Consider the following 16,487-nt stretch of genomic DNA (forward strand, 5'->3'; position numbering starts at 1 on the left):
TACACATATTTGATCTTTACAAATTATATGAATGCATTAAATTATTATATGTACCCTGGAAAAAATAAAGAAAGTATATTAATGATTACCTAAGGTGAATGGGTTGGGGGTAATGAGAATCGACTGCTAAAATGTATGGAGTTTCTTTTGAGGGTGATGAAGAAGTTTTCAGATTGGTTGTGGTGATGGTTTCATAGTTCTGTGAACATGCTAAAAAACATTTAATTATATACTTTCATTAGGTGAATTATATGTCACTAAAGCTATTTTTTTTTTAATTCTCATGTAATTTCTTCTAATAGATTTATAGTTACATTGTTTTTAACATTTAATTATTACCTTTTGGGATTTACTTTTTAGTTATCTTTTTAATAAGTTAGAGATCTAATTTTTTTTTTGAGTTCCAATAAGTCTTTATTTATTCATTGTATTTTTCCAGGGAAAGGAGAAGGGAAGGGAAGAGTCAGCATGTGTTAATAAACGATTAGAAAATGGGAAAGGAAATACCCAGTGCAGCAAAATCAACCATCAAATAAACACACCCCAGTGATGGGGTCACTAAAGCCCAAAGGGGCTCTATCTCCTGCAGTTTAGGAACGAGGGAAAGGGATCAGGAAAAAAACAGACAGGTACAGCCTTTCCTACCCTCCCTCCCACAAATTCAAGATTTTACACAAAGCTTTGGTTCTAGCAGTAAACATGGAGTTATATTCGTTCGTCTCCTATTAAACAATCTTGTGGCCACTTTGACATAAGTTTCTAGCACCTGCATAAAAGTTTCTGAGTGACTTGGATATACATTCATATTCCCTTTCTTGGCCTCCTGACCCCACTTTCTATATGGAAGGCCCCCAATTGTATCTCTCTACTTTAGGATTAAAAATTAAGTAAGTCTGATCCATCTAAAATACAGCAGTGTCTTTTTTTGTTTTTGTTTTTTGAGACGGAGTCTTGGTCTGTCACCCAGGCTGGAGTGCAGTGGCACGATCTCAACTTACTGCAACCTCTATCTCCCAGTTTCAAGTGATTCCCCTGCCTCCACCTCCCAAATAGCTGGGATTACAGGCACACACCACCATGCCTGGCTAATTTTTTGTATTTTAGTAGAGATAGGGTTTCACCGTGTTGGCCAGGATGGTCTTGAACTCCTGACCTCGTGATCCAACACCTCAGCTGCCCAAAGTACTGGGATTACAGGCATAAGGGACCACGCCCAGCCTACAGCAGTGTCTTAAGTGTTTGTCATGAATACATCAAGAAATGTTCAGCCAGACATGGTGGCTCACCAAAACAAATGTATTGGTCTTGATTCAGGAGGCTGGAACAAAGAATGGAGGGTTTCTAGCTTCTTCTGGATTTTTGCATACATTGTTTAAAAGTTGTGGAGACACTCCAAGCATTAAATGTATATGAGTGTGGGTGTGTAGGTTTTCTTTTGGGGGTGAACAGAAAAGAGGGCAGGGTGGAAGACACATTTTTAGGACAGAAGATCTGGTCTGATAGGTAAAGAGGAATACAAAAGAAAGGATGGTTCAAGATCCCCACTTTAAGAAGAGGGCCCCACAAACTAATGTTTCAGATTTTTTGCCTGGTGAAGAACCTTCTGTCAAAGATGCTTTGGCTATTTTTCTCTCAATACAAAAAGAAGTTTGTATACAAAACCCCAAAGAACATGGAGAAAGACCAATACATTATATTTACACGAACTAGGCCACCTAGCAATCACCAAAAAAGTGAAGTCCTACAAAGCCCAGACAAATACAATAACTAGAGGGGGGCAGCATTTAGGAGAGACAAGAACCCAGGATCAGACACACACCACCCAACGTGTTCTATTGCATTTGTCCCGTTTCAACACAGTGAGGTAGATTTGCGGTGATCTCACAGCATGTAAACGAAACCCCCTTTCTCCTTTAGCCACCGTGACACTAGGAATCACTACTGCAGCAGGGCAGGACACCGGCCCCAGGCACCACAAAGCCCTGCTCGTGTGTCTTCCTGGAACCCAAGAATTTCGACAGGTTTAGAATTTTAGACCCTACTTCATATAGCCATCCCTTGACAGCACAGGATTAAGTACAGGGGTACTGGTCTTAAAACTTATCCTTACCAACTCCGGTTTTATGAACACACACACCCTGTTGTGCATGGTAGGCCTTGTCTAATCTGGTGAAGAATGGATCTGGGATGTAAAGCCCGTCCTGTGCCCTAGGATTAGACAACCCTCACTTAATCTTGGCTTCCTCTCTGGGCCTTTCACCTGGCCCAGCCTCTCCTAGCCTCTCTGTACCACTATTTCCTGTTTAGACTAATTTCCAATCTTCCGGTAGGAGGCAATCAAGTCATGGGGCAACCCAGTTAAAACCTAGTCTCCCATAAAACATTTTCAAGGCAGAGGGGGTTTCAAGAGGACACTATGGCAGAAAAGCCAGCTCTCATTGGTAAAAATGAGGTAGTTCAATAGGCTGTGCACTCCAAATAGTTGCTCTCCACGGTGGCAAAAACAACAAAACGTATTCCTGATGTGCAGACCTGGAGCTGCTGCCGACTTACCCCTGAGATTGCTCATGTACCTGAGAACACAGTGCAGGAAATGAGGGCCTTAGATGAAAATATACAAAAATACAAAACCAGAATATTTATATTAAGGAAAAAAAAGTTAAAATGCACAAGATACGTCATTTGCACACAGCTAGTGCAGTTGGCATCCTGGAGAAAGTGGGACCCAAGGTGCAGTATCCAAGGGAGCAAATAAATCAAATCACTTTGTCCCAGAATAGGGTGGGGAGAGTGTAGGAGCAGCAGGTCTGAAACTGTTCCCCCAAACACCCTTTTTGCCATCATCACTACCCATTGCTTGGGACAGTTGCCAGCACCCTATCCCAAAAGTGGGTATGAGGATATAAGACGTGGAAAAAAAAATACTGCCTGATATTCCTGAGAGATTCACTTCCACAGTATGTAGCGGCTTGGCTCCATGAATCCAGTCTTATACTTAATCATTTCACTCTGGCATGGGAATTATTATTATACCTCCTTCTTTAAAAGGAAAACAACTTCCCTATCCAGGCCACTTTCAATAGCTGGAAATTCTGGGGATGGAGCCTCAGATAAAGCGCGCAGGTTGTAGGGTGATTCCCTCCTCCTGGTCACCCCCAGAACCCTCACTTGCATTTGGACAGAGCATGAATGGAGTTCCTTTGACTCATCCTTTTCCCCGACCTAGAGGGAAGAAAGGGTGATGGTGTGAACCCCAGCCTGAGATAAATGGCAGTGCCAACTAGCCCCAATGCACCCTATTCCTACTTTCTCCACTCTGCCTGCTCCTGGAAACTTCCTGATAAAAGAATAGCCCCCACTCGTTGGGGCTCAATTCTGGGGCCTCCAGGAGCAGGGCAGGGCTGTGGATTTCTTCTTCTTCCTCCGGAAAGTATGTTGGCTTTCCCTGTGTGCTACGGGCCTGCTGGGCCTTCAGTGGACATGAGGCTACCATATGGCTGATGCGCTGGCAGAAGTGGCACTTCTTGGGCTGGGGTGGCAGCTTGCATTCCTTGGCATGATGGTCTAGACCTCCACAGTTATAGCACCTGTCTCCTTTGGATCTGTGTTTCTGCATGTTCTTCCCCTTTGGCCACCTCTCACTCCCAATACAGAACACCCCACCAGATCCAGTGACACGGATGGATTCCAGACCCTTGGCTGACTTCTTAAAGGTGAACTCCACGGCCTCACCTTCCTTCAAGCTCCGGAAGCCCTCCATGTGTGCAGCTTAATCTGGTGCCCAAAGACGTCCACTGGGGGGTCGAGCGCGACCCCGGCGCGGGCGGTCATGGACAGAAAGCCGAACCCCATGCACACGTTGAACCACTTACAGATGCCTGCACCATGCAGCAGCTGAGGCTCATCCGCCGCCCGGGCCGCATCCTCCGGGGCCTCCTCGGGCGCCTCTTCTGCCGCCTTGGCGCAGCCTCCTGCAAACTGTTGGTTGGACATGGAGTCCAGGTAGTCGGCTGAGCCCGTGGCCCCAGGCCCCTAGTCGGGCGACTGCTGGCCCCAGAGAAGTCCGAAGGCCAATTTTTTTTTTTTTTTTTTTTTTTTGAGATGAAGTCTCACTCTGTTGCCAAGGCTGGAGTGCAATGGCGCGATCTCAGCTCACTGTAACCTCCACCTCCCCAGTTCAAGTGATTCTCATGCCTCAGCCTCCTGAGTAGCTGGGATTACAGACACCCACCAACATGCCTAGCGAATTTTTATATTTTTAGTAGAGACAGGGTTTCACCACGTTTGTCAAGCTGGTCTCAAGCTCCTGTCCTCAAGTGATCCACCTGCCTTGGCCTCCCAAAGTGCTGAGATTGTAAACATGAGCCATCGTGCCCAGCCAAGATTTAAATTGTTTAACAATTGAATAATCAATTGTGCCAACCCAATTTGAATATCCCATATACAGATGAGTCCATTTCTAACTCATTTCTATTCTGTTCTGCTGTATTTATCTATTCTAACACAAGTAACACATTCTCAGTTACTTTGACTTTATAGTACATTTTGATGTCTAAAAGTACAAGTTATTTTTATTAATCTTCTTTTAAAATGTTTTATTATTCTCATATTCAGATTCTTCCAAATGAGTTTTATAATCAACTTGCCAAATTCCTAAAAATAAAAGTTATTGAGATTTTTAATGGTATGTATTAAATTTAAAGATTTGGAGAGAATTGACATCTATACAATCTTGATTATTATTCTCAACCAGTGATATGCTATATAGCTCCTCTTTTAGTTTTCTTTTAAGTTCTTTAGTATAGTTTTAGAGTTTTCAACATATAGGTCTTTGCCTTTCTTATTACATTTATTCCCTCTTTGAATTTCTAATGCTTATTATTGGCATACAGGTTATAGGTTGGGGTTTTTTGTATTTATCTTGTATTCATCAACCTTAGTAAAGCCTAATTAATTCAAATAATGTTTAAATTTATTTTTTTTCTGGGTAGAAAATTGCATTTTTTAATGTTTGTTAAAAATTTTTTAAATCTTTTTTTGTATATCTTATATTCAGTAACCTTATTAAAGGCTAATTAATTCAAATAATATTTCAATTTATCTTTGCTGGATATGTAATTGCATTATCAGGAAATAATATTGATTTTGACAATAATGAGATACCATCTCACACAAGTCGGAATAGCTGTTATCAAAAAGTAAAAAAATAATACATGTTGATGAGGATGCAGAAAAAAGGGAACACTTATGTACTGTTGGTGGGAATGCAAATTAGTTCAACCCTATGGAAAACGCTATGGTGATCTCTCAAATAACTAAAAATGGAACTACCATTTGACCTAGCAATCCCACTACGGGTTATATACCCCAAGGAGAAGAAATCATTTAATCAAAAAGACACCACCTGCACTCATATGCTTATCACAGCACTATTTACAACAGCAAAGTCATGGAATCTATTGAAGTGTCCATCAATGATTAACTGGATAAAGAAAATGTGGAATATTATGCAGCCATAAAAGAGAAAGAAACTATGTGCTTTGCAGCAACATGGATGGAGCTGGAGGCCATTATCTTAAGTGAAAAAAACTCAGAAACAGAAAATCAAATCCTGCATGTTCTCACTTGTAAGTAGGAACTAAACAATGGATATACATGGACACAAGGATAAAAATAATAGACACTGGTAACTCCAAAAGTGGGGAGGGTAGGAAAGGACCAACGGTTGAGAATTTACCTATTTAATACAATGTTCACTATTTGGGTGATGGGTTCACTGGAAGCCCAAACCTTATGATTTACCCAATATATCCCTGTAGCAATCCTGCACATGTACCCCTGAATCTGAAATAAAATTTAAAATTAATTAACAAAAACAGTTAATATGGATATGTTTGTTACCTTGATTGCCATGAGGGTATCATGAGTGTATGTAAATGTTCAATGGCAAATTGAATATATTAAACGTATGGATTTTTTTCTGTATATCAGTTGTACTTCAATAAAGTGTTAAAAACAACGTAATGTGTTAAGAAAGTAAAAGGAATTCAAGATGTAGTAATCTCCATTGACACAGAAAAAAATAACTCACTAAATACATCACCTATTTATGATTAAACTCTAAACAAATGAAAAATGGAAGGGAACTTCCACAACCTGATAAAGGGTACGTATAAAAGCCTACAGTAAATATTGTACTTAATGGTGAAAGTAGAATGTCTTCTCCATAAAACTGAAAACAGGAATATTCACTTTTACCACTTCTATTCAACCAGGTACTAGGGATTTTTGCTAAAGAAATCAGTAGGAAAAAACATTTAAAATATTTTGCTGCTTCCTATAAGCAGTTATCTCTCTTTATTTTAGTTGCATGTTATTACGGAATTAGGACAGCCAGTGATAGCAGAAATCCTTTCTCCTCTCAAATGGAAATGCCTCTAGCATGTCCCCATTAATGAATGCTCTAGATTTCTAATAATTACCTCTGCTAAGTAAATGAACTTTCCTAAATAAGCAAGTCCTGATTCCACCATCCAGTATATCAACTTTCTCTCTAGCTTTAGGACACTTGACAAGGATGTCTTCTATATTTTCTTCCAAATAACTGACAAACTACTATACGTGGCAGGGTTAGTACGGAGCTCTAACACAGATGTATTTATGCAGTACACCTGCATAGAGAACCCTGTGACCTGCCACCAGTGGACCAGTGAATCAATTCAACTGAACCAATATTTAATCTTGTGAGGGTCAAAAATCACCATACCTAAAAGTCCCAGTTATCAAAATAGGAAACCAACAAGTAAACATTTTAGAAATACAGAATATTGTGTGACTTTGCTATTTCCCTAAAGTATTACTATAATGATCCACAGGGTACTGTATTTTAATTCATTTGTCGTCTTGTGTACCAAGGTAACAGAGTCAGAGGGTGGGTCAGGCACAGTGGCTTGTGCATGTAATCCCAGCACGTTGAGAGGCTGAGGCAGGCAGACAATTTAAGCCTAGGAGTTCAAGACTAGCCTGAGCAACACAGAGAAATCCCATCTCTGCAAAAAATAAAAAATTAGCCAGGCATGGTGGTGTATACCTGTAGTCCCAGCTACTCAGGAGGCTGAGGTGGAAGAATTGCTTGAGCCCAGGAGGTCGAGGCTGCAGTGAGCTGTGACTGCACCACTGCACTCTGGCCTGGGCAACAAAGTGAAACCCTGATTTTTGTTTGTTTTTTTTGTTTTGTTTTGTTTTGTTTTGTTTTTTTAAAAAAGAATCAGAGTGTGATATCCAGTGATCCAAATATGGTCACATTATGTGAAAAGATAAAAACCACCTTTCCTCCTTTATTATTAGTATAAATTAAAGTTGAAAAAAAAAATTTTTTTTTTGAGACGGAGTTTCACTCGTTACCCAGGCTGGAGTGCAATGACGCAATCTCGGCTCACTGCAACCTCCGCCTCCTGGATTCAAGCAATTCTACTGCCTCAGCCTCCCGAGTAGCTGGGACTACAGGTGCGCAGCACCATGCCCAGCTAATTTTTGTATTTTTAGTAGATACAGTGTTTCACCTTGTTGACCAGGACGGTCTCGATCTCTTGACCTCGTGGTCCACCCACCTCGGCCTCCCAAAGTGCTGGGATTATAGGCGTGAGCCACCGTGCCTAAAGTTGGAAATTTTAACATATTCCCAAACAATGGAAAAAGAACACTTGTTCATAGTTCATAGATTCTGGTTTAAAAAAAAAAAAAAAGACCCCTTAATTGTGTAACAGCTAGGCACCCAACACAGACAAGAATAAAAAGAAGAAATTTAACTTTTCAAGGCCCACAAAAGTTATATTATACATCAATAAATATACATCCTCATTTTTTTTTTTTTTTTTAGTGTTTGTCTAGATTATTGAAAATTGCAAAATGGGCCTGGCATGGTGGCTCAAGCCTATAATCCCAGCTACCCAGGAGGCTGAGACAGGAGAACTGCTTGAACCCAAGAGCCAGAGGTTGCAGTGAGCAAAGATCACACCACTGCACTCCGTTGTAGGCAACAGAGTGAGCTGAAAGACTCAAAAAATCAAAACAAAATTTAAAACCATAGAATGAATCTTTAGCCAAAAAAAGAAGTTTGAGTTGTAAATCCAGATGAACCAACCTTTAGGGCCAATTCATATGTGGCTGAGCTCCAGATATCTCTTTCTGCCATTAACTGTTTCATATCATTCTCCATCCTTTCTCTTTGTAATGTGTATAAGTCATGATATTCTTCTACCATTCTATAAAAACAATTAAGAAACAGCTTCATTTAATTTACACTAACAATATATATTTTTAAAAGAAATGTGTTTTAAAATAGGTAATGTGTTCCTTTAAAACTTATCATAAGGTAATTATGGTATAATTGCTGAATATATTGATAACACTTATATATGGTGAAACAGAAAAAAATTCACATTTAATTTACAAATCTTACAAAACTCTTAGTGAAAGTAAAAATCTCATATATTGCTCCTGCTCTAAACACTTTTCATCTTATTCTTTATTTTTTCACTAGAATTCTGACAACATGATATTCCAATGGTATAACACCATACTAATGAAAAATTCAGAATACAGGTAACAATAACCTAACAGTTTATTGTTAAGGTTTGCTCACAGACCTAAGATTCTTTATGAAAGGCACAAAGCCCAAGAATTGTGAGCCATTAAAATTTTTAATTATACATAATTATTATAAGATTAAAGAAAATTGTCCCTTGACCATTTAAAATCTTAAAGTAGCTTTTTCTTAGCTATCGCTTCTTTATATCTACCAGAACATACCTTTTCCTTTAAATTTACACTTTAGCTTCAAAATGAAGCTAAAATTAAAAGACGGTCCAGATTCAGTGGCTCACGCCTGTAATCCCAACACTTTGGGAGGCCAAGGTGGGCAGATCACCTGAGGTCAGGAGTTTGAGACCAGCCTGACCAACGTAGAGAAACCCAGTCTCTACTAAAAATACAAAATTAACTGGGCATGGTGGCACATGCCTGTAATCCCAGCTACTCAGGAGGGTGAAGCAGGAGAATCACTTGAACCCAGGAGGCAGAGGTTGCAGTGAGCCAAGATCACACCACTGTACTCCAGCCTGAGCAACAAGAGCAAAACTCTGTCTTTAAAAAAAAATTAAAAGACTTCCTGACTGAGTACGATGGCTCACACTTGTAATCCCAGCACTTTGGGTGGCCAAGGCAGGTGGAACCTGAAGTCAATAGTTCGAGACCAGCCTGGCCAACATGGTGAAACCCCATCTCTACTAAAAATTCAAAAATTAGCCGGGTGTGGTAGCGTCTGCCTGTAGTCCCAGCTATCTGGGAGGCTGAGGCATGAGAATTGCTTGAACCCAGAGGCAGAGGTTGCAGTGAGCCGAGATCACACCACTGCACTCCAGCCTGGGCAACAGAGCGAGATTGTCTCAAAAAAAGGAAAATTAAAAGACTTTCTGAGGTAAATACAAACATAGAAGTTATAAACTAAAAAACAGCATTTCACAAATCTTTTGAAACACTTCCTCCCAAGGACTTTGCAATAAGAATTAAAGGTCACTGAAGTAGAATTCTTCTAGTCTTAGAGGCTTTCATTTGTTCAAAATAATAAAGAAAAAAATTATACCAGTGAATACACATGTAAAAGTTCACTGAGCTATACTCTTAAGATCTGTGCACTTCATTGCCTAAAAATTAGACCTCAATTTTCAAAAGAGAATTAATGACCCTAATTTAACAGCAGAAGCAAAAAATCTAGAATCTCAGTGTCCAACAACAAAAGAGTGGTCAGATAAAAATAGAATGTAGTTAGGCTGGGCATGGTGGCTCACGCCTGTAATCCCTGCACTTTAAGAGGCTGAGGCAGAAGGGTCACAAGGTCAGAAGATCGAGGCCAACCTGACCAACACGGTAAAACCCCATTCCTACTAAGGAAACAAAAATTATTGGACTGGTATGACTTGAAAGTTCATTGGAAAAAAAAAACAGTAACACACAAAAAAATAGCTGAATGTGGTGGCACATGCCTATAATCCCAGCTACTCAGGAGGCTGAGGCAAGAGAATTGCTTGAACCCAGGAGGCAGAGGTTGCAGTGAGCCGAGATCGCGTCACTGCACTCCAGACTGGGTGACAAAGCGAGACTCTGTCTCAAAAAATATGTGTGTGTGTGTTTGTGTGTATGTGTGTGTGTGTATAATGTAGTTCTATGAGTTTAAAAAAAACACTCTGCAGATAATTAATCATCATCATATTCTTTTTTTGTTTTTTGGTGTTCTTTTTTGAAATTAAGTTTCACTCTTGTCCCCCAGGCTGGAGTGCAATGGTGCAATCTTGGCTCACTGCAACCTAAACACCTGGCTAATTTTTGTGTTTTTTGTAGAGACGGGGTTTCATCATGTTGGCCAGAATGGTCTCAAACTCCTGACCGCAAGTGATCCGCTCATCTTGGCCTCCCAAAGTGCTGGGATTACAGCTGTGAGCCACTACACCTGGCTAAACATCATATTCTTAATACTTTGGTAAATGGGAAAGTTCTTGATGCTATAATATAAAATGAAAAATCTGAAATGCTAAAATTATAAATTGTTTGATCTCATTTTTATTTTAAAAAACAATACATAGAGAAAGTTCTAGCCCAAGTAATTTGGCATGTGAAAGAAATAAAAGGCATCCAAATTGGAAAGAAGGAAGTCAAATTGTTCCTGTTTGCAGACAGCAAGATCTTATATATTTTTAAAAAAAACAGCAAACTTAAAAGTGGCACCAAAACACTCTTAAAATTGATATACAAATTCAGTAAAGTTGCGAGATACAAAATCAACATACAAAAATCAGTAGTGTTTCTACACACCAACAATGAAATAGTAGAAAAGAAATTAAGAAAGCCATCCCATTCATAATAGCTACCAACAAACGACATCTAGGAATAAATTTAATCGAGAAAGTGAAAAATATCTACCAAAAAAACTACAAAACACTGATGAAAGAAATTGAAGAAACACAAATAAACGGAAAGCCACACAATGCTTCTGGATCAGGAGAATTTATATCATTAAAATGCACATATTGCCCAAGCAATCTACAAATTCAATGCAACCCCTATTAAAATACCAATGTCATTTTTTGCAAAAGAAAGAAAAGAACAAAACACACTTTAGGAGTCAAGGCAGGAGGATTACTTGAACCCAGGAGTTTGAGACTAGACTAAGCAACATGGTAAGACCATGTTTCAGGAAAAAAAAAATGGCTAGGCACCAGGCACTCTAGTGTGTAACTGTAGTTCCAGCTACTCAGTAGGCTGATGTGGAAGGATCGCTTGAGCATGGAAGTCAAGGGTGCAGTGAGCCATGATCATGAAACTGCACGCCAGCCTGGGCGACACAGTGAACCCCATCTCTATAAAGAATTTTTCATAAAATTAGCCAGGCATGGTTGCTCATGCCTGTAATCCTAGCACTTTGGGAGGCCAAGGTGAGATCACTTGAGGTCAGGAGTTCAAGACCAGCCTGCCCAACATGGCAAAACCCCACCTCTACTAAAAATACAAAAATTCACCAGATATGGTAGCATATGCCTATAGTCCCAGCTACTTGGGAGGATGAGGAGGAGAATAGCTTGAACTCAGGAGGCAGAGGTTGCAGTGAGTCAAAATCACACCACTGCACTCCAGCCTGGGCAACTCAGCAAGACTCTGTCTCAAAAAGGAAAAAGAAAAAATAATTTTTTGGTAAAATTGGAAAAAAATGACTATTAAATCAGATGCACAGATAGTAATGTAAGAACACAGGAAACATGAAAAATAATTCTGTAGTGGATCTCAACAAATAGGAAATTTATAAAATGTCTGAAAAAGATTTCAAAATAATTATATTAAATAAACCCAATGAGATACAAGAAAACACAGATAAAGAACACAAATAAATCAGAAAAACAATTCATGATCTGGATGAGAAATTCAACAGAGATAGGTATCATAAAAAGGAATGAAACAGAAACCCTGGAATTGAAGAATTCAATAAATGAAATTAAAAATACACTTGAGAGCTTAAACAATAGACTAGATCAAGTAGAAAAAGGAATTTCTGACCTTGAAGACAGGTCTTTTGAAAAAACTTAGACTTTAAAAAAGAAGAAAGAGAAAAGAATTAAAAACAATAAAGAAAACTTATGTGGCTATAATGGGACACCATAAAGTGACCACATTTTTTTTAATTTGGGGAATTTCAGAAAGAAAAGAGGTGGACAAAGACACAGAAAACCTATTCAATAAACTAATAGCTTAAAAATTCCCAAATCTTTCAAGAGATAAAGACATCCAGATACAGGAAGCTCAAAGATCCCCAGTATAATCAACCCACAAAGATATTTTCTGAGGCATATTATAGTCAACCTGTCAAAAGTCAGGGACAAAGGGAGAATCCTAAAAACAGCAAGAGAAAAGCATCAAGTTACATATAACGGAAACCACATCAGACTAATGGATTTCTCAGCAGAAACCTTAGGCCAGGAAAGGATGGAATTATATATTCAAAATGCTAAAAGAAATAAAAAACTGCTAGCCAAGAATTCTACACCTAGGAAAGCCATCCTTCAAAACCAAAGGACAAAAAACCTCTTTCTCAGATAAGCAAAAACTGAAAAAAATCATCACCACCAGACCAGCCTTAAGGGAGTCCTATATTTGAAAGCAAAAAGACAATACCTACCATCATGTAAACACATCAAAGTAAAAAAAATCTCACTGATAGAGCAGAAACACAAAAGAGAAAAAGAAAGGATTCAAATGTTTCCACTACAGAAAATTACCAAACAGAAATGATAAACAATAAAATAAGAAGAAAGGAATCGAGACCATCCTGTTACATATAAGGTCAACAAGGTGAAACCCTGTCTCTACTAAAAATACAAAAATTAGCTGGGCATGGTGGTACACGCCTGTAGCCCCAGCTACTCGGGAGGCTGAGGCAGGAGAATTGCTTGAACCCAGGAGGCGGAGGTTGCGGTGAGCTGAGATCGTACCATTACACTCCAGCCTGGGTAACCAGAGCAAAACTCCATCTCAAAAAAAATAAATAAATAAAAATAAGAAGAAAGGAGAAAAAGCTATACAAAATAATCAGAATATAATTAACAAAATGACAGGAATAAGCCCTCACCTATCAATAATAACCTTAAATCTAAAAAAATTAAATTCTCCCATGTAAAATATACAGATTGGCTGGTTACAAAAATGCAACCTAAACATATGCTGCCTCCAAAAAAATCACTTCACTTGCCAAAACATATATAGCCTAAAAGTGAAGAGATGAAAAAAGACATTCTATGCAGATAGAAACCAAAGCAAGCAGGAGTACCAATACTTGTATCAGATAAAGCATATTTTAAGTCAAAATCTATAAAAAGAGACAAAGAAGGTCATTATATGAAGACAAAGTGATCAATTCAGAAAAAAAAAAATAACAACTCTAAATATATATGCACCCAACCCTGGAGTACCCGGATGTATAAAGCAAACATTAGATCTAAAGGGAGAGATGGAATGTAATGCAATAATAGTTGGGGCCTTCAAAACCCTACTCTCAGCATTCAAAAGATCATCTAGACAGAACACTAACAAAGAAACATTGGATTTAAGCCACACTTTGGAACAAATGGACATAACAGGAATTTACAAAACATTTTATCCAACGGCTGCAGAATACACATTCTTCTCATCAGCACATGAAACATTCCCACAAATGGCAATATTCTAGGCCACAAAATAAGTATCAACAAATTTTTTAAAACTGGAAACATATCAAGTATCTTCTCAGACCACAATGAAGTAAAACTAGAAATTAATAACAAGAGACACTTTGGAAACTGTACAAACATGTGGAAATTAAACAACATGCTCCTGAATGATCACTGGGTCAGTAAATAAATTAAAAAGAAAAATTTTAATGTCTTGAAACAAATGAAGCCCAGGCCTATGGGATAATGCAAAAGCAGTGCTAAGAGGGAAGTTCATAGTAATAACCACCTCTATCAAAAAAGCAGAAAGATTTCAAATAAACAACCTAATGATGTACCTCAAGGAACTAGAAAAGTAAGAACAAACAAAACCCAAAATTAGTAGAAAAAAAAGAAATCATAAATGTCATAACAGAAACAAATAAAAGAGAGACTAAAAAAATGCAAAAGATCAACAAAATAAAAAGTTCATTTTTTGAAAAAATAAAATCAATAAACGTCTAGCTAGATTACCCAAGAAAAAAAGAGACAGCTCAAGCAAATAAAATCAGAAACAAACAAAAATAGATATTACGACTGATACCACTGAAATATAATCATGAACAACAATCGACTAACAAATTGGAATACCTAGAAGAAACAGACATGCTCCTGGACACAAAGGAACTGTACCATTCCAAGTGCTTTACTTCTATTACTTCCTTTAATACTCATAGTCGCCCTATGAGGTAGACAATATTATTATCCCAATTTTAAATATGCGCAAACTTAGGCCCAGAAAAGTTAAGTGACTTCCTCAAGGTCACACAGCAAGCAGTATGGTTCCAAAATCTATGCTATCTATGCACACCTCCTCTTTATACTTTCTTGCAGAAAACCAGAAAGTAATAGCCTGCAATCCTCACTCAACAAAAATGATTAATGTTGAAAGCAAAATCTATCTCCAAGAGAAAAATCATGTTTCACCTTCTTTTCACCCAGAATGAGAAATCAACTAAATTCAGATAAGTAAGCTACAAGTGCTTTTAGAATTCAGTAAGTTAGTGTCATATATATTATTTCAGAAGCTATATAAGCTTCTCTTTCCCCTATGTAAGCTACATAAACTTTAAGCAACTCACCTGGCATTCTTTTCAGCATCTAAAAGAGCTTGTGCCAAATCCTTGTGGGCCTTTTCTGTTTCCTTTGTTAATTTTACATCATGTGCCTGAACTAGACACAGCTCCCTGGAATAAAGCAAAGAAATTTTAAATTCATATTTGGAGACTTCCAAAAAGTTTCTACCCAGGAAATCAGATTTATACTCAGGAATCTTCTCAGTTATCATGCATACTTCCCTTCCTAGTTTTTCCACCTTATAAACCAAATCAAGAAATTGAGGATACATTCTAGATGGAATCTTGCCAGGTTTGGAAATAGAATCAGGCTGGCAGAAATCAGGCAGAAAGAAGATGTAGGGGAGATCCTTTAGAACAGATGGAGGCAGATGTGGACATGCAAGGCCTCCATGCTGGTTGACCCCACTTTCTGATATGCCTATCCTATCTTCTTTATTCTCACCCCTAATCATCTTGCTATAAGGTTAGAGGTTAGATGACCACTAACTTTGAGGGCTTTATAATACTTACTTTCTTTGAGATGTGAATCTCAACATCCATAATTACGGCATTGCTCTATAAACTGACTAAGGTAAACATCTGTATTTTACTTTATCTTTATTTTTGTTTTTCGAGACAGGGTCTTGCTCTGTCACCCAGGCTAGAGTGCAGTGGTGCAATCTCGGCTCACTGCAACCTCCCAGGTTCAAGCAATTCTCCTGCCTCAACCTCCCCAGTCATTGGGATTACAAGCATGAGCTACCATGCCTGGCTAATTTTTTTTATTTTTAGTATAGATGGTATTTCACAATGTTGGCCAGGCTGGTCTCGAACTCCTGACCTCAAGTTATCCGCCCACCTTAGCCTCCTGAAGTGCTGAGATTACAGGCATGAGCCACCGTGCCTGGTAACATCTGTATTTTAGAAGTAAGAGCAAGCCTTTTCCATGTCAAATATATAGAGAATCTTCATTTTTGTGTGAACTTGCATAACCCATTTATCTATACCTCTATCTACAATGATATCTAGTCTTGTTTGTTCTCTTGCTAAACATGAAAACAGAAGAACTCTGACCTTTAATCATTCCACTTTCCCTAAATATTTTTTACTCCCTTTAAAGACATGACATTGACTTTTGCTTTGTGTCTAAGATAATCACAGTTTTTACCTGGTCAGTTCTTCAATAACATGCTTGAAATTATACAATTCTTCTAAAATGCGCTGGTCCATCACTCGCTGAGTTACCAAGTCTTTGTAGAAATCAATCATCTGCCGGGCAATGTGGTCAAGCATTTGCACGTACCTTTCTCTGCATGAAAAACAACACAAATCCTAGATCTGATAAGTGAATTCAGTAAATTCTCAGCTTACAGAATCAGTGTATGCAAATCAGTAGCACTGGTATACACCAAGAAAACCAAGCTGAGAATCACATCAAGAAATCAACCCCTTTTACAACAGCTACAAAAAAAAGAAAAGAAAATACTTAGGAATATACTTAACCAATGAGATGAAAGATCTCTACAAAGAAAATTAACTAAAAAACACTGCTGAAAAAACATCGTATATGACACAAATGGAAACAGATCCCATGTTCACAGATGAGTGGAATCAATATCGTGAAAATGACCATACTACC

The 16,487-nt window shown here is 38.3% G+C and overlaps 1 protein-coding gene and 1 pseudogene across 6 annotated transcripts in view; both read right to left on the reverse strand.

Annotated features, from left to right (window-relative positions):
* The window catches only part of AXDND1 (axonemal dynein light chain domain containing 1), a 136,796-nt gene that overhangs the window by 91,704 nt on the left and 28,605 nt on the right, over nt 1-16,487 (reverse strand). For all 6 annotated transcript variants that reach the window (XR_013529486.1, XM_078356220.1, XM_035279266.3 and 3 more), the window contains 3 exons: nt 16,017-16,157; nt 14,873-14,977; nt 8,144-8,264 (listed from right to left, as the gene is read on the reverse strand). Coding sequence is in view for 5 of the 6 variants with exons in the window: in XM_078356220.1 (XP_078212346.1) it covers nt 8,144-8,264; nt 14,873-14,977; nt 16,017-16,157 (367 nt within the window). In the remaining variant the exon portion in view is untranslated. The remainder of the gene's footprint in view (nt 1-8,143; nt 8,265-14,872; nt 14,978-16,016; nt 16,158-16,487) is intronic.
* On the reverse strand, nt 3,144-5,913 carry LOC144580201 (protein lin-28 homolog A pseudogene; annotated as a pseudogene).

The sequence above is a fragment of the Callithrix jacchus genome, chromosome 18, assembly GCF_049354715.1.
Source record: "Callithrix jacchus isolate 240 chromosome 18, calJac240_pri, whole genome shotgun sequence".
In the NCBI taxonomy this organism is placed as follows: domain Eukaryota; kingdom Metazoa; phylum Chordata; class Mammalia; order Primates; family Cebidae; genus Callithrix; species Callithrix jacchus.